We start from the raw sequence: 25,849 nt of genomic DNA, 5'->3' as shown, positions 1-25,849 counted from the left end.
CGCTCAGCCCAGTTTCAAGTCTTAATTTTTTTTCCACCATTTCTTCCTGTTACCTTGTTAACTCTTTTCTCCTAATTCCTTTTACCTTATCTCTTTTCTCCTAATCCCTCCTTCCTTGCATCCCTCATTCTCCAAATGCACTAACATTGCTTTTCTATCAAGTGCCTGTTTTCTCTTTTGCTTTGAACAAGTCCTTTTTGTTTCACAAAACAATACTGACATACAGGACAAACTCCATTGCTGAAGGTGCTGTGAGTTGTAAATTGAAATCTGCTCTAAATTCAGGAGCTCTTAAGAATGGGGGAAGACTGTAATGAAATACCTGTTTGCTGACTTAGAAATTACAGGTGTTTTGAGTTCTTGTAATTCCTGACACTTTAAAGCAGGTGGCACGGTAGTTCTGGAGCTTTTTCTGCCTGTCCCTCTTCTCTGTGCTTGGGATGTGCAGGTACAGAGGCTCACAGGTTGGATCACTAGCTCTGGATACTTCCTAGGATTTGTGAGCTGCCACTTGAAAGCAATACTGGAATAGAAGCCATGTGACCATAGCTTCAACAGGAGCTCTGATGGCTGCTGAGAGAGGTGTTGCTTTCTTACAAGTCTCAGATCAGGTCTTTTACTCTGTGGTTTTTATTTCTTTCTTTCCATGTAGGTTGTGTATCTTCGTGAGCAATGGCCCCCTTTTTACGGATATCTTTCAACTCATTTGAGCTGGGACCTGTGCAGAACCAAGGAGAACAACTACAGCCTTTCTGTGCTATCAAGATGAAGGAAGCTTTGGCTACAGGTGAGGTTACAAATGGGGATGCTTTCCTGAATAAGTTCTTGAGAAATACTGTAATCCTCCTTAATCTGTGAATGGCAGTGAGTCCTGCCCTTTCTGTCATGCCAGGTACTTCAATGTGAGCTTTTCTTTTGGAATTGGAGAAATAACAATGACTGTTGTCTCTACCCCCACCTTAAAACAAGGCTTCTTTATTAGTACACAGGAGAGAGGTGTAGTAGGGGTGCCATGAAGAGGGAGCTGGACTGCAGCAGGTTTGAGAGAACTGTCCTCAAGCAGAGAGCAGCAAATGATCTTTATTGGCTTGGAGCATAGGTAATGATGAGAGGTGCAGTTTGTTATTGTTGTAGTAACTGAGGCACTTTGGCAGAATTGTTTGCTTGAAATGACTCGCACCTGAAGTCCTCTTAGCCCAGAAACACAGAATAAGCTGTGCTGGAAGGGACCCTCAACGATCACTGAGTCCAACTCCTGGCCCTGCATGGGACCATCCCCAAAACTCACACCCTGTGCCTGAGAGCACTGTTCAAATGTTCCTTGAGCTCTGTCAGCCTTGGGGATGTGCCCATTCCCTATTCAGTGCCCGACCACCCTCTGGGGGAAGAACCTTTTTCTAAAGGTTCTAAACCTTTTCTAAAGGTTTTTTCTAAAATATCCAACCTAAACCTGTCCTGACACAACTTTAAGTCATTCCTCAGGTCCTGTAACTGGGCCCCAGTGAGCAGAGATCAGTGCCTGCCCCTCCTGTTCCCCTCACAAGGAAGTTGTAACTGTAATGAGGTCTCCCCTCAGCCTTCTCCTCTCCAGCTGAACAGACCAAGTGACTCACCAGGCCCTCAGCCTTCAAAGACCTCATCTTTACAGAAACTGGTCCAAAGGTTTATAGTATTTTGTGACATTTGGCTAGAATACACCACTGTAGCCAAACAGGATGAGAGGGAATTGCTGTATTGGGCTCGACTGCAGCTCTCTAATCCTGCATTATGGCTCTAGGGATTCACAAAACATCAAAGAATGCAGAAAAGGGTGAATTTTCTTCTTCCTCACGATGTGATTGGTCTTTTCCCTTATTGCTGAGGATAAAAGCTGCATTTAAACTTTAAATACAAGGCATGGTGCCTTTTCCAGAAAGTGTTGTCATCCAGCAAATGTACTAAGCTCCAAAGAAGCAGTTTCCTAGTCTGCTGGGAGAACCTCTGAAGAAATGGTGTTGAAGGTGTTGCATCTGCCAGAATATGTGGAGAAATGAAAGTAATCTAAATAAATGCACTGTTTTTTTCCCAGCCATTTGCTTTTGAAAAGTAGAATTGTTCCAACATTTCCTAGTCTTTGCTTCCATCTGTATTTGACGTACTAAAAAAAGGGGGAGGAGTGGGCACTGTTTGGAGAGGTAGGTGATTGGTGTAATCAGGAAAATAATCTGATGCTCCTGTTGTCAGTTTAACAAGATGTGGAACAGCTTCTTCTTGGATTTGAATGCTGAAACATGATCAAGGAAAAGTTTATTGTATAGGAAGAGAAAATCCTGGTGTTTAATGATTAGGTGTTGAGCCAATTCGCAAACATGTGACGTGTTTTGAAGTCAGGAGTGTGAGCAGAGAAGCCAAGGAGGCCTGAGCACAGCAGAGGCAGGAACAGTGTTCTTGAAGGCTGTTCTTTGCTGACACTTAAGTGTTCATTTGCAGACAAGGATTATGATCCATGGCAAATCTTGATTACTGTGATTTTAATTACAAAAGCAGCATGGGCAGGCTGGAAGCTGTTGCCAGTAATTCAGACACCTTCTTTGTTTTATGTAGGGTAAAAATGTGTATAGTGACTAATCAAAGCAGATATTACTTGGGACGTGAGAATAGGGAGGGGAGAGTCCTGTGGACAGACTGAAATCATTCTTTCCTCCTCTAAGAATCTTGCAAAGAGTATTACCGACTCTTCTACAAACTGCTGCTGTTTCTGCAAACCCTAAATTACTGTCAAAGGTTCTGCAAATAAGCAGTTTCTCCTACTGCCAAGGATGCCTCCTGAACTGTGCCTTTTTGATGAAGGGGGTCTGCCTTTAGCAATCCAAAAAGCAGGCCAGTGTAAAAGCCTTGCTGTGCAGACAGCCTGCTTTTTATCCTCCTCCTTGCCTTTACTGTCTGTCCTAACAATCTCTAAATAAATGTGTGGATGTGGCACTTGGGGACATGGCTTAATGGTCGCCTTGGCAGTGCTGGGTTAATGGTTGGACTTGATCTTAAAGGTCTTTTTCAACCTAAACAATTCTGTGATTCTGTAACAATATTTTCAAAATTTTTTTCGTAGAACAGGGCTCTGGAATTACGTTTGTACGGTGAAGGGCTTGAATTTTCTATCTGCAGAGTTCCCCAAATTCAAGAGAAAAGCTGCTGATTGAGTAGAGGAAGGATGCTCAAGTTTGGTTTGCAATGGAGAGGTCCTCAGGTGGCCATTTCTGAGCATTTTGGAATGTCCTTTGGCAAGTGGCTCAGGGCTGTGTCTGAGCTGTAACTCCCAGTGCTGCCTTTGGCAGGCATTCCCTAACAAAGCAGTGCAAGGACACCATTCCCTGTGCTTGTTTGCAGAGCTCAGCACAGCTGAGTGGAATGCATCCAGCACACTCTTAATGAATGAACACTGACTTTGCCTTGAGTTTCCAGGAAGATTTTAAAATATTAAGTATCTAACAGACCACACCTTGGCTTCCTGGGGAAGGGTCCAACTATTTAATCTGCTTTACTACTGCCTTGATATCCTAACAGCAAATGGATCATTCAGAGCTGGAGAGGCACTTAGAAAGCACTTCTATTGCAAAAAAAATTATCTTGATAAATAGCGGAAATTGTGTAGATTGTAGAATATTGCATTCAGTTACCTGGGCACAAATGGAGAGTAATTGGCTTGGCAGCAAATCAGAGGAAAACTGGGAGGTGGCACTGTATGCCAGAGTCACAGGGAAGAGCTGGCTGTGGTTTCTTAGGAGACACCGTCATTTTGGATGTATTGATGGGACTTAGAGACCCAGCTCTAGAAATATGCCAAAGCTGGTCATAGGATGTGCAGTCACTGGCTGTTTTCTGTGCCTGACATATGACAGGAAGAAATCAGTTCAATGGGTAGTAAGACAGACTGAAGCTGTGTGTTAGAATCATAGAATACCAGGCTGGAAGGGACTTCAAGGATCATCCAGCCTTTCTTGGCAAAAAGGAAAAAAATCCATCTACTAAGTATAGTGAAGCACTGTAAAACTCCTAACAAAGGAGTGTGCTGAGATGCTCTGAAATGAAACCGAAGAAAAAAGAAGGAGAAAAAAAAAAAGACATTTTTTGAGGTAATTTTAGCTTTTTTTGTTATTCCTTAACTACACAAGGTCTGCATGTACTACAGATGACAGATAAGGCCCTGAAATACCCTTTAGAAAGTAGCAGTCATGGTAGAGTACAATGCCAAGAAGAGTGACTTATGAATACAAGTGAAATGTTGGGATAACTTGGAAGTCGATTAATGAAATGTGAAGCCTTTCATCTCTCAGGCACTGGCTTCAATTTAAACTGGGTCAGTGTAAGGTTTATCTTAATTTATCTTACAGCAGTAGGTATTCACTATGATCATATGACACTTCATGGAGATTTATACCAGAATGGAGCCATGTCAAGTTCCTTGTCAAGTTGTGACTGACTAAACCAGCTTATGAATTCCACATCAGGGTTTGCCCCTCCTGCTCTCTGGCTCTGTGTTAACTCCTTCACTGCCTTTGCATGTTCATCAGGGTGGGCTTTGCCTTCCATGTTGTGAACACTTGAACTGAGTATTTAAACCTTGTTCCAACACAGTAAAAGAAGCAGTAAGTCTGCTTTTAGTTTCAGTACAAGCATTCCCTCTTTTATTTTGTTGAGTTTAATTACTAGATCTATATTCATTTTACAGTTTCTGTCCTTTTTTTTGTGGCTTTCAGAGAGAGGGAAAACTCTGGTTCAGAAGAAACCCACCATGTATCCCGAATGGAAATCGACTTTTGATGCCCACATTTATGAGGGCCGGGTGATCCAGATTGTGCTGATGAAAGCAGCAGAAGAGCCACTGTCTGAAGTGACTGTGGGTGTGTCACTGCTGGCAGAACGGTGCAAGAAAGGCAATGGCAAAGCAGAGTTCTGGGTAAGGAAAAAGATTAATTCCTCACTATTGCCAACCTAGTTTTGTTTCTTTCAAGCTGAATGAATGCCTTGTGCCTTGTAGATTTGCGGATTTTCCTAGGTCAGTAGAATCTCTCTAGTTTGTATTCACCTGTTACACTTGAGGTTTTTTTCACACCTTAACTTGATTTCTAAGACAAGAACAATTATTCAGAAGAGTAAAAGCTAATAGTGATCAGTTTTAGCCAGTTCAATGGTCTCAAATCCTCTGCTTATTATCCATAGAACAGGTACCACACTGACATCATCAGTGTTAAACTTTCTCCATACAACCTGTCATGATTTGGACAGAGCATCATGGCCATCAGAGAGACCACTCAACATAGCCTACAAGGTTATTTTTGTGTGTGGAGTGACAGCCTGGCATCAGTAGCTCTAACTGAGGTCTTGGCCTTCTGCAAACTTTGTTGGGCAAATGTTCTGAGTGCCAGACATTGCCTTAGAGATGAACTCATTCATTATCCCTGTAGGATGATGGGATTTGCTGGGTTATGTTCATGGGTGTATCTAATGTAACTGTGGTTTGGTTTTGTTTGGGGATTGGATTTTTCATCCCAAGTTGTATTTAGTGTAACCCAGGGGTACTTTGCTCTGTGCTGAAGTGAAGATTGAGTCACTCTTACATGGTTAAAAGTTTCTTATCTTTTATGAAGGCAGCAGTTTAAGAATTAGTGGCTACTTTTCTGAGCGCAGGAACTGACCTCAGCTGTTGGCTTAAAAAGCACTTTTTTTTTTTTGCTGGTCTGTAGAATTTGCCACAGAAACCATGTGTAATGGTTTTGAGGAGGAAAGGAAAACAAATTTTGATTATATGACTTTTTTTCACTGCCAGCAACAGCATTTGATATCACTATGGTTTGTATTCTCAATAAACATATAAAGGATTGTATAGACTTTTTCTTTTAGAGCTGGGTTCCTGTGCAGATTGAGTTTATGAACAGTAAAAACAGAAGCCAACAAACTTCTTTGCAGAAACGGGAAAGGGACGTGGACAAACAATGTGAACTCTGACTGTGCTGAACTCCTGGGGACACATCAAAGCAATGCAGCACACGAGTAAAAGCGAGAGAATAAAAGCCCCTGACTCAGCTGCAATAGTGAGATATGGAAGAGGATTGTAATCAAATAGTTATTGAATAGCCTACTTTGATACCCTAGAAAGAGCTGTTTAAATTCCTGAGAGATGCAGTCAACCACACACTTCACTGTTGCTACCTTTCTTTCCACAGCTTGACCTTCAACCTCAGGGGAAGGTGCTGATGGCTGTGCAGTATTTTTTGGAAGATGCAGGTAATGTCAACTGTTTATTTTCAGTCAGTTATGTGAAAAAAGGTTTTTGCAGAACACAGGATGTAGCATACAAAAAAAAATCACCTGGTATAGTGAGTTGAATGTTATTAATTAATTTTATTAATTTGCTTTCTAAGTTTCTTTTATTTTTGTGGACTCATGGCTGGATTTGTTCATGTCTAAATGCTGTTGCATTTAGGCACTTTTGGATCTTTAATGTGTCTGCCCTCGTGTTTTGATGTGATAGAAAATATATTATCTGTTCCTTTTTAGGGGCAAAGAAGTTGAATCTGTTGCTCTAGGTTATGTGGGAAACTTTTTTTGTAGATTGGTGAAGTGAGTCTGAGTTTCCTGGGATTCAGACATCCTATTCACTAATCACAGAAACTGATTGTAGGAATGAGTGAATGGTTTAGTGTTAAAATGCAAATCTGGTCAATGATCTGATGTACCAGTTCAAAAAGTGAGCAGCCTGTCTGTGTCAGAAATCTACCCAGGCTATTTGGAAATGAACTAGGAGGGAAGCTTCAAGTACAATGATAAAACCAAGAATTTTGGCAGGATTTGTGTATCTGGGGAGTCCTTTCCTAAGGGAAATGCTGTACACTTTACAACTTGCTTAGCTTGTAGTTAAGGCTTTCCCATACTAGAAGTCAGGAAACCATTATTTCTTGGGAATAATATTGTAATTATAATATAACTGGTCTGCCAGATTAGCCTATCAGTCTTTTATAAGGTTTAATACTATGTGTTTATAAATAACTGAAAAGAGTAAGCAGGAAGTTTTGAAGCATGGATGGGGTATTTTCCCCCACAGACATTTTATAGAGGGAGCACAGGTTCTGAGCTCTAGAACAAGTTCATTGTGAAGGTACCCTACATTTTTTTACTGAAGATGGAATGTGATGTGCATAGGTTACATTTCAGAGGTGATGTTTCATCTTTGTGATGGCAAAAAACACAGCCTATGTGCTTGTTATTTTGGTCCCTAGGAAAAGTTAACTCTTTAAAGCAAAATTTTAAAAAATACTGTCACTTTAAAGAGCCTGTAAGGGAGAGCTTTCCTCGGGTTTGCATTTAAACTGGTGTGAGCTATTATATTAGAAAATATTTATCTTGGTCTTTGTCGTAGTTTCCTGTGCCAGGCTGTTTCGTGGGGCAGTGGTATTATGATCATATCTATTTAATGAGCTATACAGAAATCCATTTCCCCTGGATACCCAGGAATTTCTCAAGCAAACCTGTATAAACCAAATTTCTGTATTTTCAGTTGTTTATTTAATGAGGCTGAAGCTGATTTCCTCCTCTCCACACAGACATATGGAAAAGTAGAGATGGCATAAGTGAAAACCTTCCATAATTTATTATTAGCTGTTAGTAGGAAGGTAATAAACTTGTGTGCTGAAAGTACTACATTAATTTTATTTAGTAATCAAAATAATTTAAAAATAGATGCTATGTTCTTGCAGTTCTTTTCACTGCCTTTATTAGGGATTGCAGATGGTGGTGGATGAAGCCTAAATACCAAACAGATCATTAAGTCATGCATTTATATTCTAACTGGCAGGTTAATATTCACATCTTAATGCACTTTTTTGACCTTCTACTTTGCAATGACTTCCTATTTACCTTCTGCTTTGTATGAAATTAGTCACAGATACATTTTTGGTAACTAAACCACAGAAGTGATGGAAATTGCCTTTCAAGACATTTATACATCTACATTTTGTGAAGGAAACTCACTCAATCTGATCTTTTCGTGTGAACGCTGCAAATATCAATCCATTTTAACAAACTACTCCTCCTCAAGGTTGTACACCTCCCTTCTGTCAGTGTGTGATACTGCTAAAGAGGCAAACACTGATTTTTGGCTCATCCTTGCAGTGCTGTAAATGTTCTCTCTAGGTAAATCAGCACTTAGCAGTGTGAGAGCAGAGAGGTTTGCTGGTGCATTGCAAGGATGTTTGTATTAACCTCCATTCCCCACACTGCTGAAACCCTCAGTTAATAGCTGAAAGCTCAGCGACTGTTCACATTCCTTCCTATGCACTTGTCATTTTGTTTTCCCTCTGACCTGCCTTGCCCTGCAGAACTCTATGGTAGCTGTGTTTCTAAAATACCTAAAAAGGCCTGTTCTGAAACTGGTATTTCAGTCGTTCCCTGGTTTATTCAAAGGTACTGCTGCCATTTGTATCTTTGAGTTATAGGTGCTGCCTTTTGTTTGAAAATCTCCAAGCACTTCACAAAGTGACTAATTCTTTCTTTGGCTTGTTTTGCAAACTGAAGCTGCTGTTTTTTAAACCTTTCTTCTAAGTAGCAAACATTCTGCCACCTTTAGAGAAAACTGCTTTCTTCTGCTTCGATGGTGCAGAGCAGTATTGGGAAATAAGACTGTTATTGCTCCATTAACAGGTATATTCTTAGAGAGAAAAAAAATCACAGAATAAGCTGGTATTTAAGGTTTTTCCATGGTAGACTACACTGAGACTTTTCATTTGAATATTCTTGTTCCAGATTGAGGCCTGGCCAGTTGATTTAGGGCTACATATGAAAAGTCTTACCAAACTTAGAGGTTTTTTTCTTTCTAGACCCTGTAAAATGGGGACTGCAGAGCCCTTAGAGCTGTCAAAGAACTTTTTTGTCTTCTGTCCTGTGATTTGAATATGAGCTTGTGCTGGAAATTCAAAAGCTTCTCTCTTGGTGTGTGAAATGTGAGAACAGGGTGTTAACCTCAATTTTCATTTTGAAATTGTTTTCCTTCTACCTCTCCTCTCATTGTAGTATTGAAACTAGGTTATAATTCTGTAAAGCAGCTTTAGTTTTAATAGGTGGGAGTTGCAATACGTGTAATGCTTTGCTTGATCTTTGTTTATTCAAATGTGGTTAATGATGACCTCAAGTAAGAAAAGGCAGAACCTCGCTCTCCTGAGTGTCTTGTGCAGTGTTAGCAGCTTTGGGAGTGTGCTAGTTGGTTTGAATTGTGAATTCTGAATTGCTGTTCTGCTGGTTACAGCTTCCTGCAGAAAGGGATAGTGAATTTTTTCCTTAAAATGCCATTAGAAGTACCAGAAGGTGAGTCATTTGCATGTCAACTTTTGATATCTCAACTGTCTGACTTCCAGGAGACGGACATGAACCAGAGACCTGCATATATTTTGAATATGTTGTTCTGTGTGTTGAAATGAGTGTTGGGGAAGCATAAGACATCAGCATGTTTCTGAGTTATCTGTGAAAAATAATAGGGTAAATCACAGATTTGCCATTTCAATCTGTCTATTGTGAGATTTGAAGAAAGTATCTCTATGGATGAGGGGTGTTGTGGAGGGATGGTCACATTTTCAATAAATAAATGTGATGAGGGCTGAAAAGCCAGAACTGGGCCTTACAGTTGTACATGGGGATGTTGGTATGATTTAATCATTGAACTGAGAAAATGCTGCGAATGTGGAGGTTATTCACCTCGCATCTGCTTTCATCTGCACCTAGAAGTGCAATTGCATGAATTTAATAAAAAATCTGCAGGCTTTATCTTCTGATTTTTCTCTAGGAAAGTCAGGCAGTTGCAGTTGTAGTGATTTCACAGACACCAGGTTGGTGTGGCTGTGGTTCCCAAGGTAGTTAACGTGTCGTGTGGAGCAGAGAAAATCTGATACTCAGTTCAGTAAAAGTTTGATTCAGATGCTGTTATCTTTAAAAGTTGGTTTTACTGTGTAATTTGAAAAAGAAAGAAAACCTATTTTCCAGTTTATTCCTGGTTTTATCACCACAAATGAGAATACCAGAGGTCTCTGCAGAAGCATTTAGCAAACACTGAGCTGTAAAACAAGAGCTCTGTACGCTGAGCACAGGCACTGCAGCTCTGGGTGGGTGGGAGCACTACAAAGGCTGGAGTGTGTTTGGTTTGGGGTTTTTTTAAATCCTGAATTAAAAAGCAGTGCTTGTTAAAGCTGATGTTTTGTTTTATACTTTTCTACAAGACCCTGGTGTCAGTAATGCCTAGCAAAGGTTAGGTCAGTACATACTGAAGTAGCTGCAGAGCAGCCCCTCTGTCAGAGCAGCAGTAGGTGCTGGCTCAGGAGCCAAGGCAGGACTTCATCCTTGATTTGTTCAAGCCCAGGCTGGACAGGGCTCTGAGCAACCTGGTCTAGTGGAAGATATCCCTGCCTGTGGCAGGACATAGGAATTAAATGCTCTGACCCAAACCTGTGATCCTCTTTAGAGGGGTAGCACAAAGACCAGAATGATTTAACATAGCAAATTCATGTCACAGAACTGTAGGCTTTTGGGAAACTTTTATTTCTGTAAATGGTTTCTTGGGCTTTTTGGGTTTGGTTGGGTTGGTTTTTTTAACAGATGATCTTTAAAGCAATCTTCTCCAGGACCAGGTTAAAGAGCAGTTTGCCTCTGAGAGAGTCCGTGCTGGGAAAGTCTCCTTTGTAAGGAACAAGCTTTCCCTTTTAATGATTGCTCTGAGAGATTAATATTTTTCTTGACCTGGAGGTGCAGTTAACTTTCTAACAAAGCCAAGTGCAAGGCTGCAGAACAGCAGAAGGAGACAGACACTGAACAGAAATGTTAGTGGGGTTTGTAATTTATAATAAAAGTTTCAGGCAAATCTCAGCCTGAGCAACCAGCTCAGAAAATTCCTTTCCTGTCCCTGTCTGAAGTGAAGTCCTGGTTCCCAGTCTCTGACAGTAGCACTGTTATCTTTCCTCTGTTCACAAACAGCACCATGAAATGAGCAGGTTAAAATGAAAAATGAACTCTGAAGATGGTAAATATTTTTTCAATGCTTTCTTTTAAAAAAACTAGCAGGGTTATCCTGAGGTTGTTTTCTTTTGTCCTTGGACTTTTGAGGTTCAATTGAGACAATGTGACATCTCACCTTGAGGTTTATTACAGCTCAGCAGAGCTCTGGCAATATTATTTTAGTAAATGTTTTCCAGGCAATGGGTTGGGTGTTGTTAGTGGCTTTTTTGTTCAGCGGGACGGGCACTGCAGCTGAGCAGTGAATACAGGGGTGTGTTTAGAGCAGTCTGGAGAGCTGCACTGTCCATTCACAGCCCTGCTTAATGGTTTCTTCATGAAAGGACAGCACAGAGGAGTTCTGGGGGCTTGTGTCAGATCAGCTGAAAGTTTTGAGAAGGGACCTTGAAATACATGAATATGTCAGTGACAAATATTAACCACAGCTCTCACTAGAGGAAATGGATTATGTTTAATGGTGTGTGCTGGCTCCAAAATGATTAATGTCAAGTCCAGGCTGCAGAGGTCACCTGGATCCTAGTTGCTGATTCAGCTGTTTTGTACATGCTCTTTCTGACCATGTGCTGGTTCATGACAGGCATTTCATTTATGGGAATCCTGGCTTGCTTGGAGGGGGAAGCAAAGTTTTTCCCTTTGTGTTTCTCCCTCCCCCCCCCATCTCCACCCTGCATCCATGCAGTTGTGAAAGTTACTTCCCTGCAATTGTTGATTTCCCTGCATCTTTGAAATTAAGCCTTTATTCTCCAGTTGACTCCAGGGTTGGCTGAGCTGCTTTAAATTTTTCTGGAGCAGTACACATTAACAGCAATTTACACATTAAATATAACTTGTTAGACGTGCCCATAGTAAATTGAAATTACACTGTAATTTCAGAGCTACCTCAGCTCCAGATGAACTTGAGTCACAGCTGCTCTCCAAACCCCTCTGCTGCTTCTGAACCAGACAAAAATGTTTTCAACTATACTTTGTTATATCGGTTGGTTTTCGCAAAGGCACAGGGCAGCTGGTGTTGTAAAGACTCTGTGTTCTCACATGCAGATTTTGAGGTTTTGCTGTGCTCAAGCATTCTTCCCCATTAAAGTATACTTAAGGAAAATGTGCAAAGAAAAAAAAGAAGAAAAAACCCAAAACAATTTGTTTATATAATTACCCTCTCAAAGAACTAAATGCCAGTCTCACACATTTCTCTTAAGTTTGATATCAGGGCTTCAGACAGGGAGGAAACACCAGTGTTTCCCATATCTTGATCAAGTTTTGTCAGAGACTTCTGCACGCAGTATCAGCAATACTAAATTGCTCCAAGTATTTCAGCATGAGGTGTCCTCTTCACCCGTTTGTTCCTCACTAAACACTTGGCTTGCCGTTGTTACAGACTTTAGAAAGGTTTTTGTTTGTTAATTTGCTGCATCTCAGGTGATCTCCTCAGAATACTGCCATAAAGCAAAGGGCCTTTTTCTGCTTTGTTGCTGTTACTGATTAAATCTCCTTTACAAAGACATCCTCTTGGTGCAGCAAACAATATGAAGTATTGCTGCCTCTCAACCACTTTGTTTCCCTTGCACCACACAAGTGTTGTTTCTCTGCAGCGTTTGGGGAGCAGTGGGTGAGGTCTGTGTATTTGCTGAGGAGGATTAAACAAAGAGATAGCGCTGTTTGCAGACTGCCACAAGCTGAAGTGCAGCAGCTGCTGAGTTTGTGTTGGGGGAACTCAGTAGCCTGTTTGAACAACGAAAACGAATGCTGTTCCTGGAGGGGCAGAGGTAACTCCGGGGCTGTCAGAGTGCACACGGGGAGGTCCTTTCAGGGGCTGTCAGGATGGGTTTTTCTCTGAACCAGGTGGCCAGTTCCTCAGAAAAGAACATTAATACCTAGTGGCAGAACCGGGGACCTTTTTTGAACTTTCTTTTCTCAGTAATATGCTTAATCTTTCCTTAACCTCTGAGCTGATGATGTCGTTTCTTTTCTAAGAGTACATGCTGCTGCAGTGTGACTGCTGGAGGCTGTGACAGATAAATTCGTTTAGGACACTCAGAATGTTCACGTGACAGATTGTATGTTCAGCAGTCTGCTGGAATAGCAGTGGTGGCAGCCAGCTAAAAAAAATGACAAGAACCAGGTGCATCTAGCAGACAGAAAACCAGAGTTCCTGGGTAACTTCGTAGTAAGCTCAGGCATTGCAGCGAGTGTGACTTGGCAAAGGAAACAAATCTGCTCCTGTCAGTGCTACAATCAAGGCTCCCACTGATAATGGTAAAAGGCAGCAATGCAACAGAGCAAATTTTTAAAAACTGTTATACTGACAATGGGAAAAATGCTCTTCTGACTTTCTCCTTACTCCACTGCTGTGGAAATTCCCAGCCTGCAACCAGCAAGCTCCTGTTGAAGCTTTGCAGCACTTTGGACATGTGAACCATGTCCACATTTCTTCCAGGCTGGGACCCACAAGCTGCTGGCCAAAGCTGATGGAGTTAGTGGCTGATCAGCTCCTCATTGCTGGCTCAAGCCTTTATCTTTCCCTGCTGGATGGGATTGTGCCTCAACAGCCCCTTTCAGTTGACAAGAAATGTGTTCTAGGGTTAAATCACCACTTACCCCGTCTCTTGATACACCTGCATTGGGTTACCTCTGCTACAAACCCCTATGACTTTAAAAATGTCTAATTAAGACTAAATAGTCTGAATTTGTATCTCAGTCTTGCAGCCACAAATACTCACTTTTGTAAAAGAAACTCAGAAGCTTCTTTGGAAATGAGTGAAAATAACCATAACTTCTAATGAGGACCTGTATGAGCCACTTGGACTTGGAACCTGAGAATTTGTTTGTTGCTTTAATTCTTGCCTTAATGCTACGTGTAGTTTCTATGTGATTCAGTATTAGATGCTACAGTAGATGGGAGCAGGTAGCATTATTATAATACTGAATAATCTGACTCCATGGGGGCTAGAACGGGAGAGGAATGAGACTGAGACTTGCAGACAGATAAGACATGGGCGTTAGGAGACAGCAAAATGGAAATGTCTAATTGAAAATCTCATTTGTCCTTGCTGCTTAATGATTCTGGAGGCTGGAAGAAAGCCACCTTCCAGTAGGATGGTCCTGTGGTCACCCAGAAGGTCCTGCAGCAATTCATGTGAATTTCTGCTGTAGTCCTGGTTCAGGAGGGCAGGCAGAGCAGCAGCATGGGAAGCTTTGCTGACTCTCCTGCTTCCAATAAAATGTTTCTTTATCTTAAACATAAATCACATATCGTAAATCGTGTATTTATTTTTTTTCAAGAAAAAAGTGGTTGTCACTTCTCTAGCAAAACTGTGCTCCATCCCTGCTTTTTGCTCTCAGTTCATCAGCTGAAGGCTTTTTCTGTGTGGGCAGGAGCGGGAAGCACTTGCACAGGACACCTTGGGAAGCAGTGTGTGCTCCTGTAGCACCCCTGCTGGACTGAAAGTCTGCTGAGTGCAGGTGTAAGATGAACAGAAACATGAGTCTGAAACAGAAAAACAAGATGAACATTTGGGAGAAGTGATTATTAACCTTTGTAATACCTGGAAGTATTAAAAGTGTGTTTTCTTGTCTCCCCCTCAGACTGCAGACAGTCGATGAAGGAAGAGGAGGGGACAGTAACTATCAACAGAAGAGGGGCTATCAAGCAAGCCAAAATCCACTACATCAAAAACCATGAATTTATTGCCACCTTCTTTGGACAACCTACATTTTGCTCTGTCTGCAGAGACTTTGTGTGGTAAGAAGGAAAATCTAAGCTTCCCCACTTTCAAGGGCCAAATAACTGCAAAATTTGCTTCGGGTATACTCAGACAAAATGTGACAAATAAATTTGTGCGGGTTGAGGAATTGAGGTTATATACTCATTAAATGCATTTTTATACCTAAGAACTATAGTTGTCTTTCACATTGGAAAATAAAAAAATAGATGAAAAATGAAAATGAAAAATAGAGCTTGAACATTTTTGCCACTGAAGTAATAGACAGAAATTCCATCAGCCTCAAGTGATATCTGGCCTGTGATCATCAGCAGCTCTGTCACAGGAGAATGAGATGGGTGGGTCTGAGACTAAAGACCCACAGAGAGCCAGAAGTTGGATCCCTTTGGTAGTAAGGCTGTTTTTGTCCGAAGTCAGGCTGGGAGGATTTCCCATGTGATTGAAACATTGTCATTTCTGGGTTTTTCTCCTAATTTGCTCATCTATCAAAACACAAGACCTTATCTTCTAAATCCTGCTTTCCTAAGACAGAGGATTCTGATTAGCAGAATTTTGACCAGCTTTTAGTAATTGGTTGGTTGACATGGTAAAAATAAAATAAACACCAGCTACCTTTTATTCCAGAAAATTTATTGATTTCCTTTTTTATAATTTGTTTTTCAGGGGACTCAACAAGCAGGGATACAAATGTAGACGTAAGTTGATTTTTCTGTTTTGTTTTCCTTTTTTCTTATGCTGCTTTCCACATGAATCTGGAGATCTAATAGTTACTCTTGAAAAAAAATCTGTAAATTTGCATGGCACAATGCATCATCACTATGGTTAGCAGTAGATGTTAAATATCACTTTTGCACAATAACCAAAGGAATCTGATTGATTCCTACCTGAGGTTTTAGTATCAAGATTTAGACTTGGCTCTTCTTCTCAGAAGTCTGTAATGCTATTGAAAAGTTGCACTCATTTATGACATCAGTTTTTTGTGAAACATTTTCTAAAATGAATTACAACTATTGAGGGTTTTTACAGCTGAATTGAAAATCACTTTTGACTTAGCATAGATCTGTGCATTATTCCAAGCAGGGAGGAGCTATCAAAGGGTAAAGCTCAAAAGTGTAATACTGTCCTGTTGGCAAATGCTGGGGGCATTGCTTAATGGAAGCTGATTTAGTTTAGAAATAAAGTTTATGGTAGAAGAAAAGGGATGGGGGAATCAGCTTTAAAAAGACTATTATCTTGATAGAAAGTAAGCTTTTGGTGGATATAGTATAATGCAAAAGGAGTATGATTTTCACATTCTGCTGTTAAATGCAAACATCTCATCCCATGTGTTTATTATCTGAAGGAATCCTTTTTTTTCTTGTGCATGTCTTGAAGAATGCAATGCTGCTATTCATAAGAAATGCATTGATAAAATCATTGGGAGGTGTACTGGTACTGCAGCCAACAGCAGGGACACAATGGTAAGAGCTGGAACAATATATTTAGAGTGTAATTATGTAATTAAACATTGCTGAACTAACAAAACCTTGTACAGAAGCTGCCAACTCCATTTGGGAGATGCTTGGCTGTACAACCCAAGGTTCTGTCTTTGCTTTGTGCGAACTGTAACAAGCAGTGGGCAAAGCTCTGTGAGGGGTGGGTGGTGTGTGATGGGCAGATCCATTTCCTGCTGGATGAGGGAGCTGAAATGAAATTGTTGTGGCTGTGCTCAGTTCCAGAAGGAGCGGGTCAACATCGACATGCCCCACCGCTTCAGAGTCTACAACTACATGAGCCCCACCTTCTGTGACCACTGTGGCAGCCTGCTCTGGGGGCTGGTCAGGCAAGGGCTCAAGTGTGAAGGTGAGGAGGAGGAGGGCTCTGGCAGCTCTCTGTGCTTTTCCAGTGTTCCCCCCACTGGAGACTGCGGTTGCTGCACACTGTGTCTGGTGTAGGGTGGGATTCATCAGTCCATATGGGCTGAAAAAGCTTTTGTACTAAAGAGAGACAGAGGCACTGGGCTTGTGGGACAGCTCAGCCAAGGTGAGCTGCTAAAGGAGTCAGGAGACACCCCAGAGGTGTAATCTTGAGTATTATTGAAATTACTACTTTGGGAATAGCTGAAATTTGGAGACTGACTCAACGTAGCACCTAAAAGTGTGTTCAAAGCATTTACTGTAAACATTGCTTTTATAATTCTCCCACAAAAAGGCAAGATGATTCTTTATTGTCAGTGATTTGGAGAATAAAGTAATGATGAGTGGAGATTTTTTCCTTGTGAAACATTTTTTAGCCTTCATTGTGTTAAAGGATAAAGACTGTAATTTTGGTAGCAATGACAGGTCCATGTCCAGTCAGTCTTAAAAAAGGTTTCTGACTGCACAGAAAACAGCAGTTTGTTGTAATGTCAGTATTTTCCTGATGCTTGTATAACAATCCGTACATTTCTTTTAGAATGTGGGATGAATGTTCATCATAAATGCCAGAAGAAGGTGGCAAACTTATGTGGAATAAACCAGAAGTTGCTAGCTGAAGCTTTAAATCAAGTTAGCCAGGTAAGCTTTATTGCCATTTGTCAGGTAATTATTTGTTTTCAGAGCACTTTGGGGTTTTCACTTCATCTTCTCTGCATCACTTTTATGGGGAACTGTGTTTGGAAAAGAGGAAAGGCAAACAGCTTTTTCTTTTTTAATTTGACACTTACAGAGACTGACAAAGATATCAGTAGCCTGAAACTGAAATAGGGGAAGGGGTGTATCACTCAAAATTTTTAAAAGGGTGTGTGGTTTCCTGAAATCCAATTTTGTTCTTCTGTGGTGCCAAGATTATTCTGTCCCTTTCTGTTTAATGGATTAATCAGTGGCATAATAATGCTGAAATCTGTTTTTACATGCTTCAACTTTAAAATTCCACTTGAATGATAAAATTAAGTGAATAAGGAGAAATATACCACATTTTCTCAATTTTTATTCTTCTGATACAAATATATACACACACACAGAAAACCCCTCTGGAATTAATCCTGGCCCCATAGCTTGCCTTGTTCATCTCCTGCTCCAGCATGATTCTTTTGTGGTCAGCTTCTGCAAATAAAGATTCAGACACAAGCTCTGAAATAAAACAGGAAAATATCTCACAAAAGCCAACAGTGCTTCCTCTGAGATGTGTATTCCTAAGCTTTCACAGGATATTTACTTTGAAAACAGTGAGAGCTGTTGCACCAGCTCTTTCATGACACTGGAGCTCAATCTTTTCATTACTGAAATTTGATCTCAGGGATCTTCCATATGTAAAAGAGGTTTCCCTGTGCTAAAGACAGATGTCACATCAAGATATGACTTCAGCATGTCCAGGATAACAGTGATTCCCATCTCCTCTTTCACATGAACACACATGCAAGGGGACATTTTCCCACAGGTCAACTTCTTCCCACTGTGGATTCAAACCATTATCCCTTTAATAATTTTGCAGTGAACAATACAACATAGACTGTTCAGGAATTTGTGATTTATTTTCTTGCAGTGAAGGAAGTAAAGCAAATGGCTGATGTGAAGCTGTGAAGAAGGTGACTAAATAGTCTATGAACCAGACTTCTTGAGAAAAGATATTTACTGGGAGTTAATAATTAAAAGTTTATGTTACCATCATGTTAAATGTAAAGCTATTACTCTATTTCTAAAGTAACAGTGCTAATATAATTTCAAATGTTCCCCCTCTCCTCAGAAATCTACACGAAGGTCTGATTCTGGATCTGTAGAAAGTGTTGGTATTTATCAGGATTTTGATAAGAAACATAAAGCTCCAGGAGGAGACACAACAGGTGAGAAAACAAACAATGTTTCAATACAGCCACTTACCTACCAAACAATTTAAGTCGTTGTTCATTCTTGCCTTGTGTTAGGCAGGATTTTTTAGTAAGTGCTGTTTAAAAAAGCAGCATGTATTTCATTTTACCATCTCCTGGCCACACAAAAAGCTTACACAGGAGTTGCCCTTTATGCTTAGGTTCACCAGTAATTCCAGCAGCAGATGCATTGAAATATACTATGTTAGTACCTAATTCCTACCCAGGGCTCTGAGTCCTGCAGTGTTCCTGCATGCACTGAACTTTCCCCTCCCTGTTTTGCTCAGCAGATAACAGTGAGTATGATAAGCTCTGGGAGGGCCGCACAGCTGAGACAGTGTCAAGAATTGCAAGGAGAAAATTCAACATAGACAGCTTTGTCTTCCACAAAGTGCTGGGGAAAGGAAGCTTTGGAAAGGTATGTGACACACTGAGAGCTTAAGGTGTCTGCCTCGCTTGGTCTCTGCAATGTGATGGGCTATTTCCTTTAACCAGAAAGGTCTCACAGTTTCTTAGGTCAGCAATCATCTGACAGAATTGTATATAGACATCTTTGTCAAAGACACTAGAATTTCATCAGCTGGATCTTGTCTAAACCCAAAGGTGATGCATCGTGCACAGCAGTTTGTCAGTGTTTGGTATCGAGGCAGAGGAACTGCCCTTTAATGCACACAGTACAGATATGGATCTTTTAGTTCTGTTCCCTCCAAACAGAAACAGCCTCACAAGGCCCCAGTGCAATGGCAGGGGATGTCTGAGAGAGCAGTGTGACCTCCACAGGCTCTGTCCACTGCTGTCTCTGGAGCTACAGCTCTAGTGACAGAACAGGCTTTACATGGCTGCTGTTTATACGCTCACAAGACATTGACAGAAAAAACTGCTGAGCCTGTGCTGTGTGGTCCTTGAGCCCCATCTCCTCATCTCAGTGTCCAGCAGCTTCACCTTCCCAAATCTCCCTCATCTTTCCCATTTAGATGTGGTTTTTTGAATTGTCGGTGCACCTGCTGTGAATACTTTTGGCTTTCCTGCACTGATACATCAGCACCAGTCTTTCCTACGTGTGCTGTACTCTCACCTTTTATTTTTTGGAGGTTCTGCTTGCCGAGCTGAAAGGGAAGAACGAATTCTTTGCTATCAAAGCTCTGAAAAAGGATGTGGTGCTAATTGATGATGATGTGGAATGTACCATGGTGGAAAAGAGGGTCCTCGCTCTTGCCTGGGAAAATCCATTTCTCACACATCTTTACTGCACCTTTCAGACAAAGGTAAGAAAAAGTCAAGTGGTGACAGCAACACAACAGACTGAGCCTTTTAATGGATGCTGATACCAGCAGTCAAATGACAGTAATTTAGTGATGCAAGAATTAAATGTCCTTTTCCTGTGCTCTGTGCAATAATTCATGGGCCTTGTGGAAAGTAAATACGAGTATGACCAAACATACATTGATAAGGACAGAATAAAGTCAGAAAAACATCTATGCAGCCTGGAATAAGAAGGAGTTGGATTTAAGTCCTTGATCTGAGCTTTACCCTCGGTGAGGGGGGAAAAAGGATGACTGTCACAGGTAGAAATCAGTAAGTCTTATTTAAGTGTGTATTAAGTCTAGAAACCCACAGAATACAAGATCAGATATTTATATTTACAAGACCAGGCCACTCAACTCTGTAGGAGCCTCATAGGGGTACATGCAACAGAGATATCCTTCAGGAGAAGAGGGGAGTGGCTGCTTGGTCCCCTGGAGGCACATTGCTACTTCATTTATGGCTGGAATAGCATCAGTAATTGTTCCATTTCCTGGTTGTTTGCTAAAGGATCATTTGTTCTTCGTTATGGAGTTCCTGAACGGGGGAGATCTGATGTTCCACATACAAGACAAGGGGCGTTTCGATCTCTACAGAGCAACGTGAGTCCTCCACCCTTCATTCCCCACCTCCAGGAATGATTTTGGTCTCTGGGTTCATGGCTTCTAGTTCTGTGCCCCTCCTTATCTGCAGTCAAGTTTCAGTGGCTGATAATTGAAAGGATGTTTCTAGGCACTGGTTGAATACAATGAAGAAGTTCACCTAATGATGTGTGGAGTTGGGCTTTCCTAATTTACATAGCAGAGTGATGTTTTACTTGATGGGATGCTTGTACCTAGAGGTGCAAAATAAACTGCAACACGAGCCAGCACTGAAAAGCAAAAGGTACAGCTTCAGTGTACTTTAGGACAGTATTTTGATGGAAAAAATTGGAAAACAGCATGGAGGGGAAAAATTCAACACTTATTTACTACTATTGCTAAATTGACATGATAGTACAAAAAAAACATGCATTCCATGAGATGCTAATTCCATGGGTAAGCACTTTGTTTAGCAAGGGCACTTGTGTCAGTTATCTCTGACTTAAGTGTTTAGCTCCAGTGATCTTTAAAAGATGCAAAAATATTGTATTATTGTTACTTTAGCTATCATTTTTAGCTTGAGGTCAGTTTTCTCTTCTCCTACCCAAATCCACAGCAGTTTTAATGGCATCATTGAAGGGGTGGCATGTAAACCTTAAAAAGTAACAGTGCAGGGTACTGGACCTATCTGTAAACCCCAGGAAAATGGCTTCTGTTAGTGGCACTGCACTAAGGAATGCTGACTGGATGGGACCAGAACAAGAAGTCTGGCACCAATAGCAGCCAGTTGTATAGGTCAGCTCCCTTCCCACTCTGTCCGGCAAAAATCTGGATAAAGGCCCTCCAGCTTACCTGCATCCCAGCAAGCATCTGTGCATCTGGCATCCTCTCCTGTTACATTCTGTGCCTATTTGTTTTGGACCAACATTCATCTGCTATACAGAAGTGGAATAGTTTTGTGTTTTTCCAATTAAAGAAAAAAAAATCAATACCTTTTGGGGAAGAGGGAAGCATTCTTTTAGATTTTCCTTCATGTCCCCTAGATTAACACCTCTTTTTTTGAGGAGAGTGCCCCTGAAGTGATGCCACTTTTCCATCTGTCTGTTGTGACCAGGCAGGTGCAGAGGGAGAGACAGGTGAGGCCCAGTTCTAACCTTGCCATTGGTGCCCAGTCACTCCTGCAGAAATCCTTGAGGGCTGAGCTCCCAGTAGCTTTTAAAAGGCATGTGCATATCACTAAGACCACGCAAAGACTATTATTAAAGAGGAGGAAAGGGATGGTGTTCCCTGAGGGAAGTGGATGCAACCTTACAGCAATTGCTGCGTGTCCCCTCTGCTGTTTGGTGTTGGACACTGCCGATGTGTGGTGAAGGGATTGACTTGCAGGTTACAGCATCTGGCTGCCTAAACACGGGTATGGTGGGATTTAAAGATGTGTACAGTGCTTCTCACTCCATGAAAAGATGCCCGCAGCATTATTTTGGTTACCTGCATTGACTGCATTGTAACTGAGTGAAGATTAAAAGATGCTTTGGTCTTTTCAGGTTTTACGGAGCTGAAATTTTATGTGGGCTCCAGTTTCTTCACAGCAAAGGCATTATTTATAGGTGAGTACCAGGCAGCTCCAGGCTGGGACCTGGGAACTGTCTTAGCACTTCATGCATCTTTGAATTCCTGATTGATGTAACAAGCACAAGCTGTCTGTCAGAGATCTGCTGTAGTTCCAAGGCCATTAACATGCCTGAGATGAATCTCTATTTATGTGTTTTTTTCCTTGGCAACTGGAATGATGGAATGGTATTTGTGTTACACAAAACCAGTTTTGTTTCAGTTATTTTCAAATGCTGCCTTCAAATCATGAGCCTGTTTAGTCTGGAGGTGAGGCAGAGGGTCCTTGAGGATATCAGTTCCCACTGGTCCTGAGCAAACCACCGAGGTGAAAGGTGCCTGCTTTTGCCTTCTGGTCAAAGCACAATATTGATGTTTCTGCTTGAAGCATCAAGGGCCAGACCCTGATCCACTGCTGGTACTGGGAACTTCAGTTACCCAGGAGAAAAGACTGCCCTGTTCTTAGGTGAAAGGCTCTGCTCTATTTCAGTCCTTCTTGGTAAGCAGAGGGCTGTTCAGTTTCTCTGCAGCCTGCCCTCCTTGGTAGGTGCATCTGCAGCCAGATGGACAAAAAATGCATCACGGTCAAAGCAAGGGAATGTAGCTTTTGGAAACTGCTGGGGGAAAAAAGCTCTTACTTGGTTAAGTAGTGTTGTTCTGAGAAAAGACATCAATAGGACACTTCACAGGCCATGCCACAACACATGAACTTGTGCTGTAACCAGGACCAAGTCCCAGGTACTGTTAAGAGTTGGGCAGGTTTCGAACTATCAAATTCCTGCCAAAGGCTCTCAAAATCCAACACAATCCTTCTTTTGAGCCCTGGAGCTGGTGCAGCACTGCTGTTTCAGCTTCTGGGGCATTAACTCACGCTGCCTTCCAGCAGCAACGAGATCTGGCTGTGCTTTTGGATCTGTGGAGGATTATAAGGTCACATTCTATATATGCACCTCAGCCTCTTATTTTCTCTGACAAGAGAATTCTTTCCTTGTCCTTCATGCCTTCAAAGCACAAAGGTACCATTTTGGATGGATCATGGTGATGGATGATTATTTTCTTGAAAAGCCTCTGTGTGTGCAGCTGGGGAGGTGTTCATCAGTGAAGGAACTTGTGTGCGTCTGATTACAAAAATGACTCACTTAAAACACAACATTTTTTAAATACCTTTTGCAGAGACCTAAAACTGGACAATGTGATGCTTGATAAAGAAGGCCACATCAAAATAGCTGATTTTGGAATGTGCAAAGAAAACGTTGTTGGTGACAACAAGGCGAGCACTTTCTGTGGGACCCCTGACTACATCGCTCCTGAGGTCAGTATGGCACAGACAGTGCTGGCATGGATTTAGTGCCCTGCTGTGATTAATCACCTCTTTGTAAATTAATAGTTCCAAAATGTCCAAGTCTAATTAGAAGTAAAAATCAGGAAAAAATTGTATCTGCATTCTTTATAGAAGGTACTTGAGATTTTTAAATATTCTGTAGCTTGAAGTTTAAAAAATGTGGGTCTGGAAAGTTAAAATGCTCAATTTTTTAAGAGCTGGGGGTTAGTTGTAGTCAGCACACCCATGGTTAATTAATCTATGGTATGTGCACTGCAGATGGAGAAGAGACTTGTGCCTATGCAAACAACCAGAATTAAAAACAAAAGGAGCTTCTAAAGGGAATCTCACAGAGTTAAATTCTGCATGTTACAGTTATTTTTTTAAAAAATCTCATTTGCAAAGCAGCTCAGCTATGGTATTTAGCTTTTAAAGCCTTCCATAGGAATCTACTTTGCGTCACTACTTGCTTCTCCCTTCATCTTGTAAAGAAGTAGAGAGGATGTTTTCTAAGTCTATGGTTACTGAAAGTTAAGGGAGAAAATGCCTGAATGAGAGCAAAGACCTGTTCATGGAGCTGGCCACACTCCCACAAACAGCAGCCTAGGGTAAAACCACAGCTGTGCATCAGTGCCCACAATTTCCTAGATGGATTTTTATTTTTTCCCTAAATGCTCTAGTTATTAAAGATTCTCTCTTGAAATACCTCTCCTGGTTTTTGGGATGTATTGCTGCTTCCTACCACTTACTTGTGTTCCCTCCTGTGTGGCCCAAGATCCTGCAGGGTTTGCGGTACACGTTCTCTGTGGACTGGTGGTCCTTTGGGGTCCTGCTGTATGAGATGCTGATTGGCCAGTCCCCCTTCCATGGGGATGATGAAGATGAACTGTTTGAGTCAATCCGAGTGGACACCCCTCACTACCCACGCTGGATTACCAAGGAGTCGAAGGATATATTAGAAAAGGTAGGACTGGTGATCAGCCTGGGCTCCTGGTGCTGTCTCTGTCCAGGGAGAGATAAACCTCCCAGTAAAGGAACTGTTTATCAGCAAATTGCTCTTACAAAGGGAAAGCCAGGTGAGATTAATTCCTGATGCTGTGTTTGCTGTCAGCACCCTTACTTGTTTTAGCACCATACCTGTAATTCTTCCACTGCCGTGTACCTTTGGAGCAGCTCTAACACTTCACTGGGTGTCTTCTCTTGCAGCTCTTTGAAAGGGATCCAGCAAAACGACTTGGGGTCACTGGGAATATCAGAGACCATCCTTTCTTCAAAACAATCAACTGGACAGCGCTGGAGAAGAGGGAGGTGGACCCTCCCTTCAGGCCAAAAGTGGTAAGTGGGTTGTTCTTTGTTCTTCATAAACAGCAGTGAATTCTGTACCTGCACAAGGTATCCTACTGCCATTTTCTCTTCCCATTTTACAAATAAGGAAGGTGTATAGCTGTAGGCCCATTGTTCTTGGATGGTTCAGTTACACACAGGTGCACTGTACTCCTGTGACTGCCCTGAGATCTTCCTGTTAAGACTGTCCTCCTATTGCTCTCAAGGAGCTTCTTTACGAAAAAAACGTTCAGCAAAACCAAGAGACAGCTTTGCCCTCCCTTCCTCTCTGTGTTAGAATTGTTCACAGTTCCTTGCAGTTTTCTTTTCTGAAATGGCACATGGGAAGAGCAGCAGCAGCTCGAGGCTGCTCAGCTGGTACCTGACTGCAGGCATTCTGTGCAAGCATTAAATCTCTGCTGCTTCAAACTCATCTGAGCATCTCCAAGGGGGCAAGAAGCAGCATTCTCTAAGCTACTTACCTTAGAATTAATGTACATGTCTGATGCTACCTGAAAAAACACCTAAAGAACAGACTGTAACTCAATCTGTATCACAGTGGGATGCTGCTGCTTCAGCTCACCTGGTTAAAAATCCAGACCAGTGCTTCTCCAGCCTGTTACTGGAACAGGTGAAATGATCTGGAGGCAGCAGTCTCTTTAAAATGTACTCGATGGAGAAAAGCTGTCCCCTTCAAACACACAAGGTTTCGTGTTGCTTGTTCCCAGAGAAGTGGGAAATCTGGAAATGTAAAGATCCTACAAACAGTAATGTTTGGTGGTTCAGAGTGTAAAACAATTTTTAGTTACATGAATATCTATGAAACACAAAGCAGCTGCTATAGGGCACTGCTGTTTTCTCTGAACAAGTACAGCCTGTAAAATGCTCTCAGGAATTTAGATATTTTCGTTAATGGCAAGAAATGCTGGCCTTACCTCTAAGTAAATGCTGCATTGCTTTTGTCAATAGATAATCTTTGGGTAATAACCCAGTGCTATCACAAATCCAGGTGGTTCTTCTCCAAAGCAACCTGGGTTTGGTATTTCTGGTGGTTTCCAACTAACAATAAGAAATTGCCCAGTTATCGTCTTATAGTCTTGCTAAAATAGGTTAAAATGAGATTTTTTTTTTTTTTTTTTCCCCC

The 25,849-nt window shown here is 41.5% G+C and overlaps 1 protein-coding gene and 1 long non-coding RNA gene across 3 annotated transcripts in view; one reads left to right on the top strand and one right to left on the bottom strand.

Moving 5' to 3' along the window:
• Nucleotides 1–630: 630 nt before the first annotated feature.
• The window catches only part of PRKCD (protein kinase C delta), a 25,946-nt gene continuing 727 nt past the window's right edge, over nt 631–25,849 (top strand). Inside the window, exons 1-16 of one of the 2 annotated variants that reach the window (XM_008632156.2) lie at nt 631–787; nt 4,737–4,936; nt 6,204–6,264; nt 14,611–14,767; nt 15,411–15,442; nt 16,122–16,207; nt 16,460–16,589; nt 17,181–17,281; nt 18,450–18,546; nt 18,858–18,988; nt 19,662–19,835; nt 20,383–20,474; nt 21,998–22,060; nt 23,235–23,373; nt 24,158–24,346; nt 24,589–24,717. In XM_008632156.2, coding sequence (XP_008630378.1) covers nt 673–787; nt 4,737–4,936; nt 6,204–6,264; nt 14,611–14,767; nt 15,411–15,442; nt 16,122–16,207; nt 16,460–16,589; nt 17,181–17,281; nt 18,450–18,546; nt 18,858–18,988; nt 19,662–19,835; nt 20,383–20,474; nt 21,998–22,060; nt 23,235–23,373; nt 24,158–24,346; nt 24,589–24,717 — 1,896 coding nt within the window. In that variant the 5' untranslated portion in view covers nt 631–672. The remainder of the gene's footprint in view (nt 788–4,736; nt 4,937–6,203; nt 6,265–14,610; nt 14,768–15,410; nt 15,443–16,121; nt 16,208–16,459; nt 16,590–17,180; nt 17,282–18,449; nt 18,547–18,857; nt 18,989–19,661; nt 19,836–20,382; nt 20,475–21,997; nt 22,061–23,234; nt 23,374–24,157; nt 24,347–24,588; nt 24,718–25,849) is intronic. The other variant, XM_008632157.2, reaches the window with a different exon arrangement.
• Nucleotides 17,269–19,732, bottom strand: LOC108446247. Its single transcript, XR_001861387.1, has 2 exons — nt 19,646–19,732; nt 17,269–17,809 (listed from the first exon to the last, which is right to left on the bottom strand). It is a non-coding gene; the product is annotated as an uncharacterized LOC108446247 (long non-coding RNA).

The sequence above is a fragment of the Corvus brachyrhynchos genome, unplaced genomic scaffold (assembly GCF_000691975.1).
Source record: "Corvus brachyrhynchos isolate BGI_N302 unplaced genomic scaffold, ASM69197v1 scaffold4, whole genome shotgun sequence".
NCBI lineage: Eukaryota > Metazoa > Chordata > Aves > Passeriformes > Corvidae > Corvus > Corvus brachyrhynchos.
This window is presented reverse-complemented; position numbering and strand designations above follow the sequence as displayed.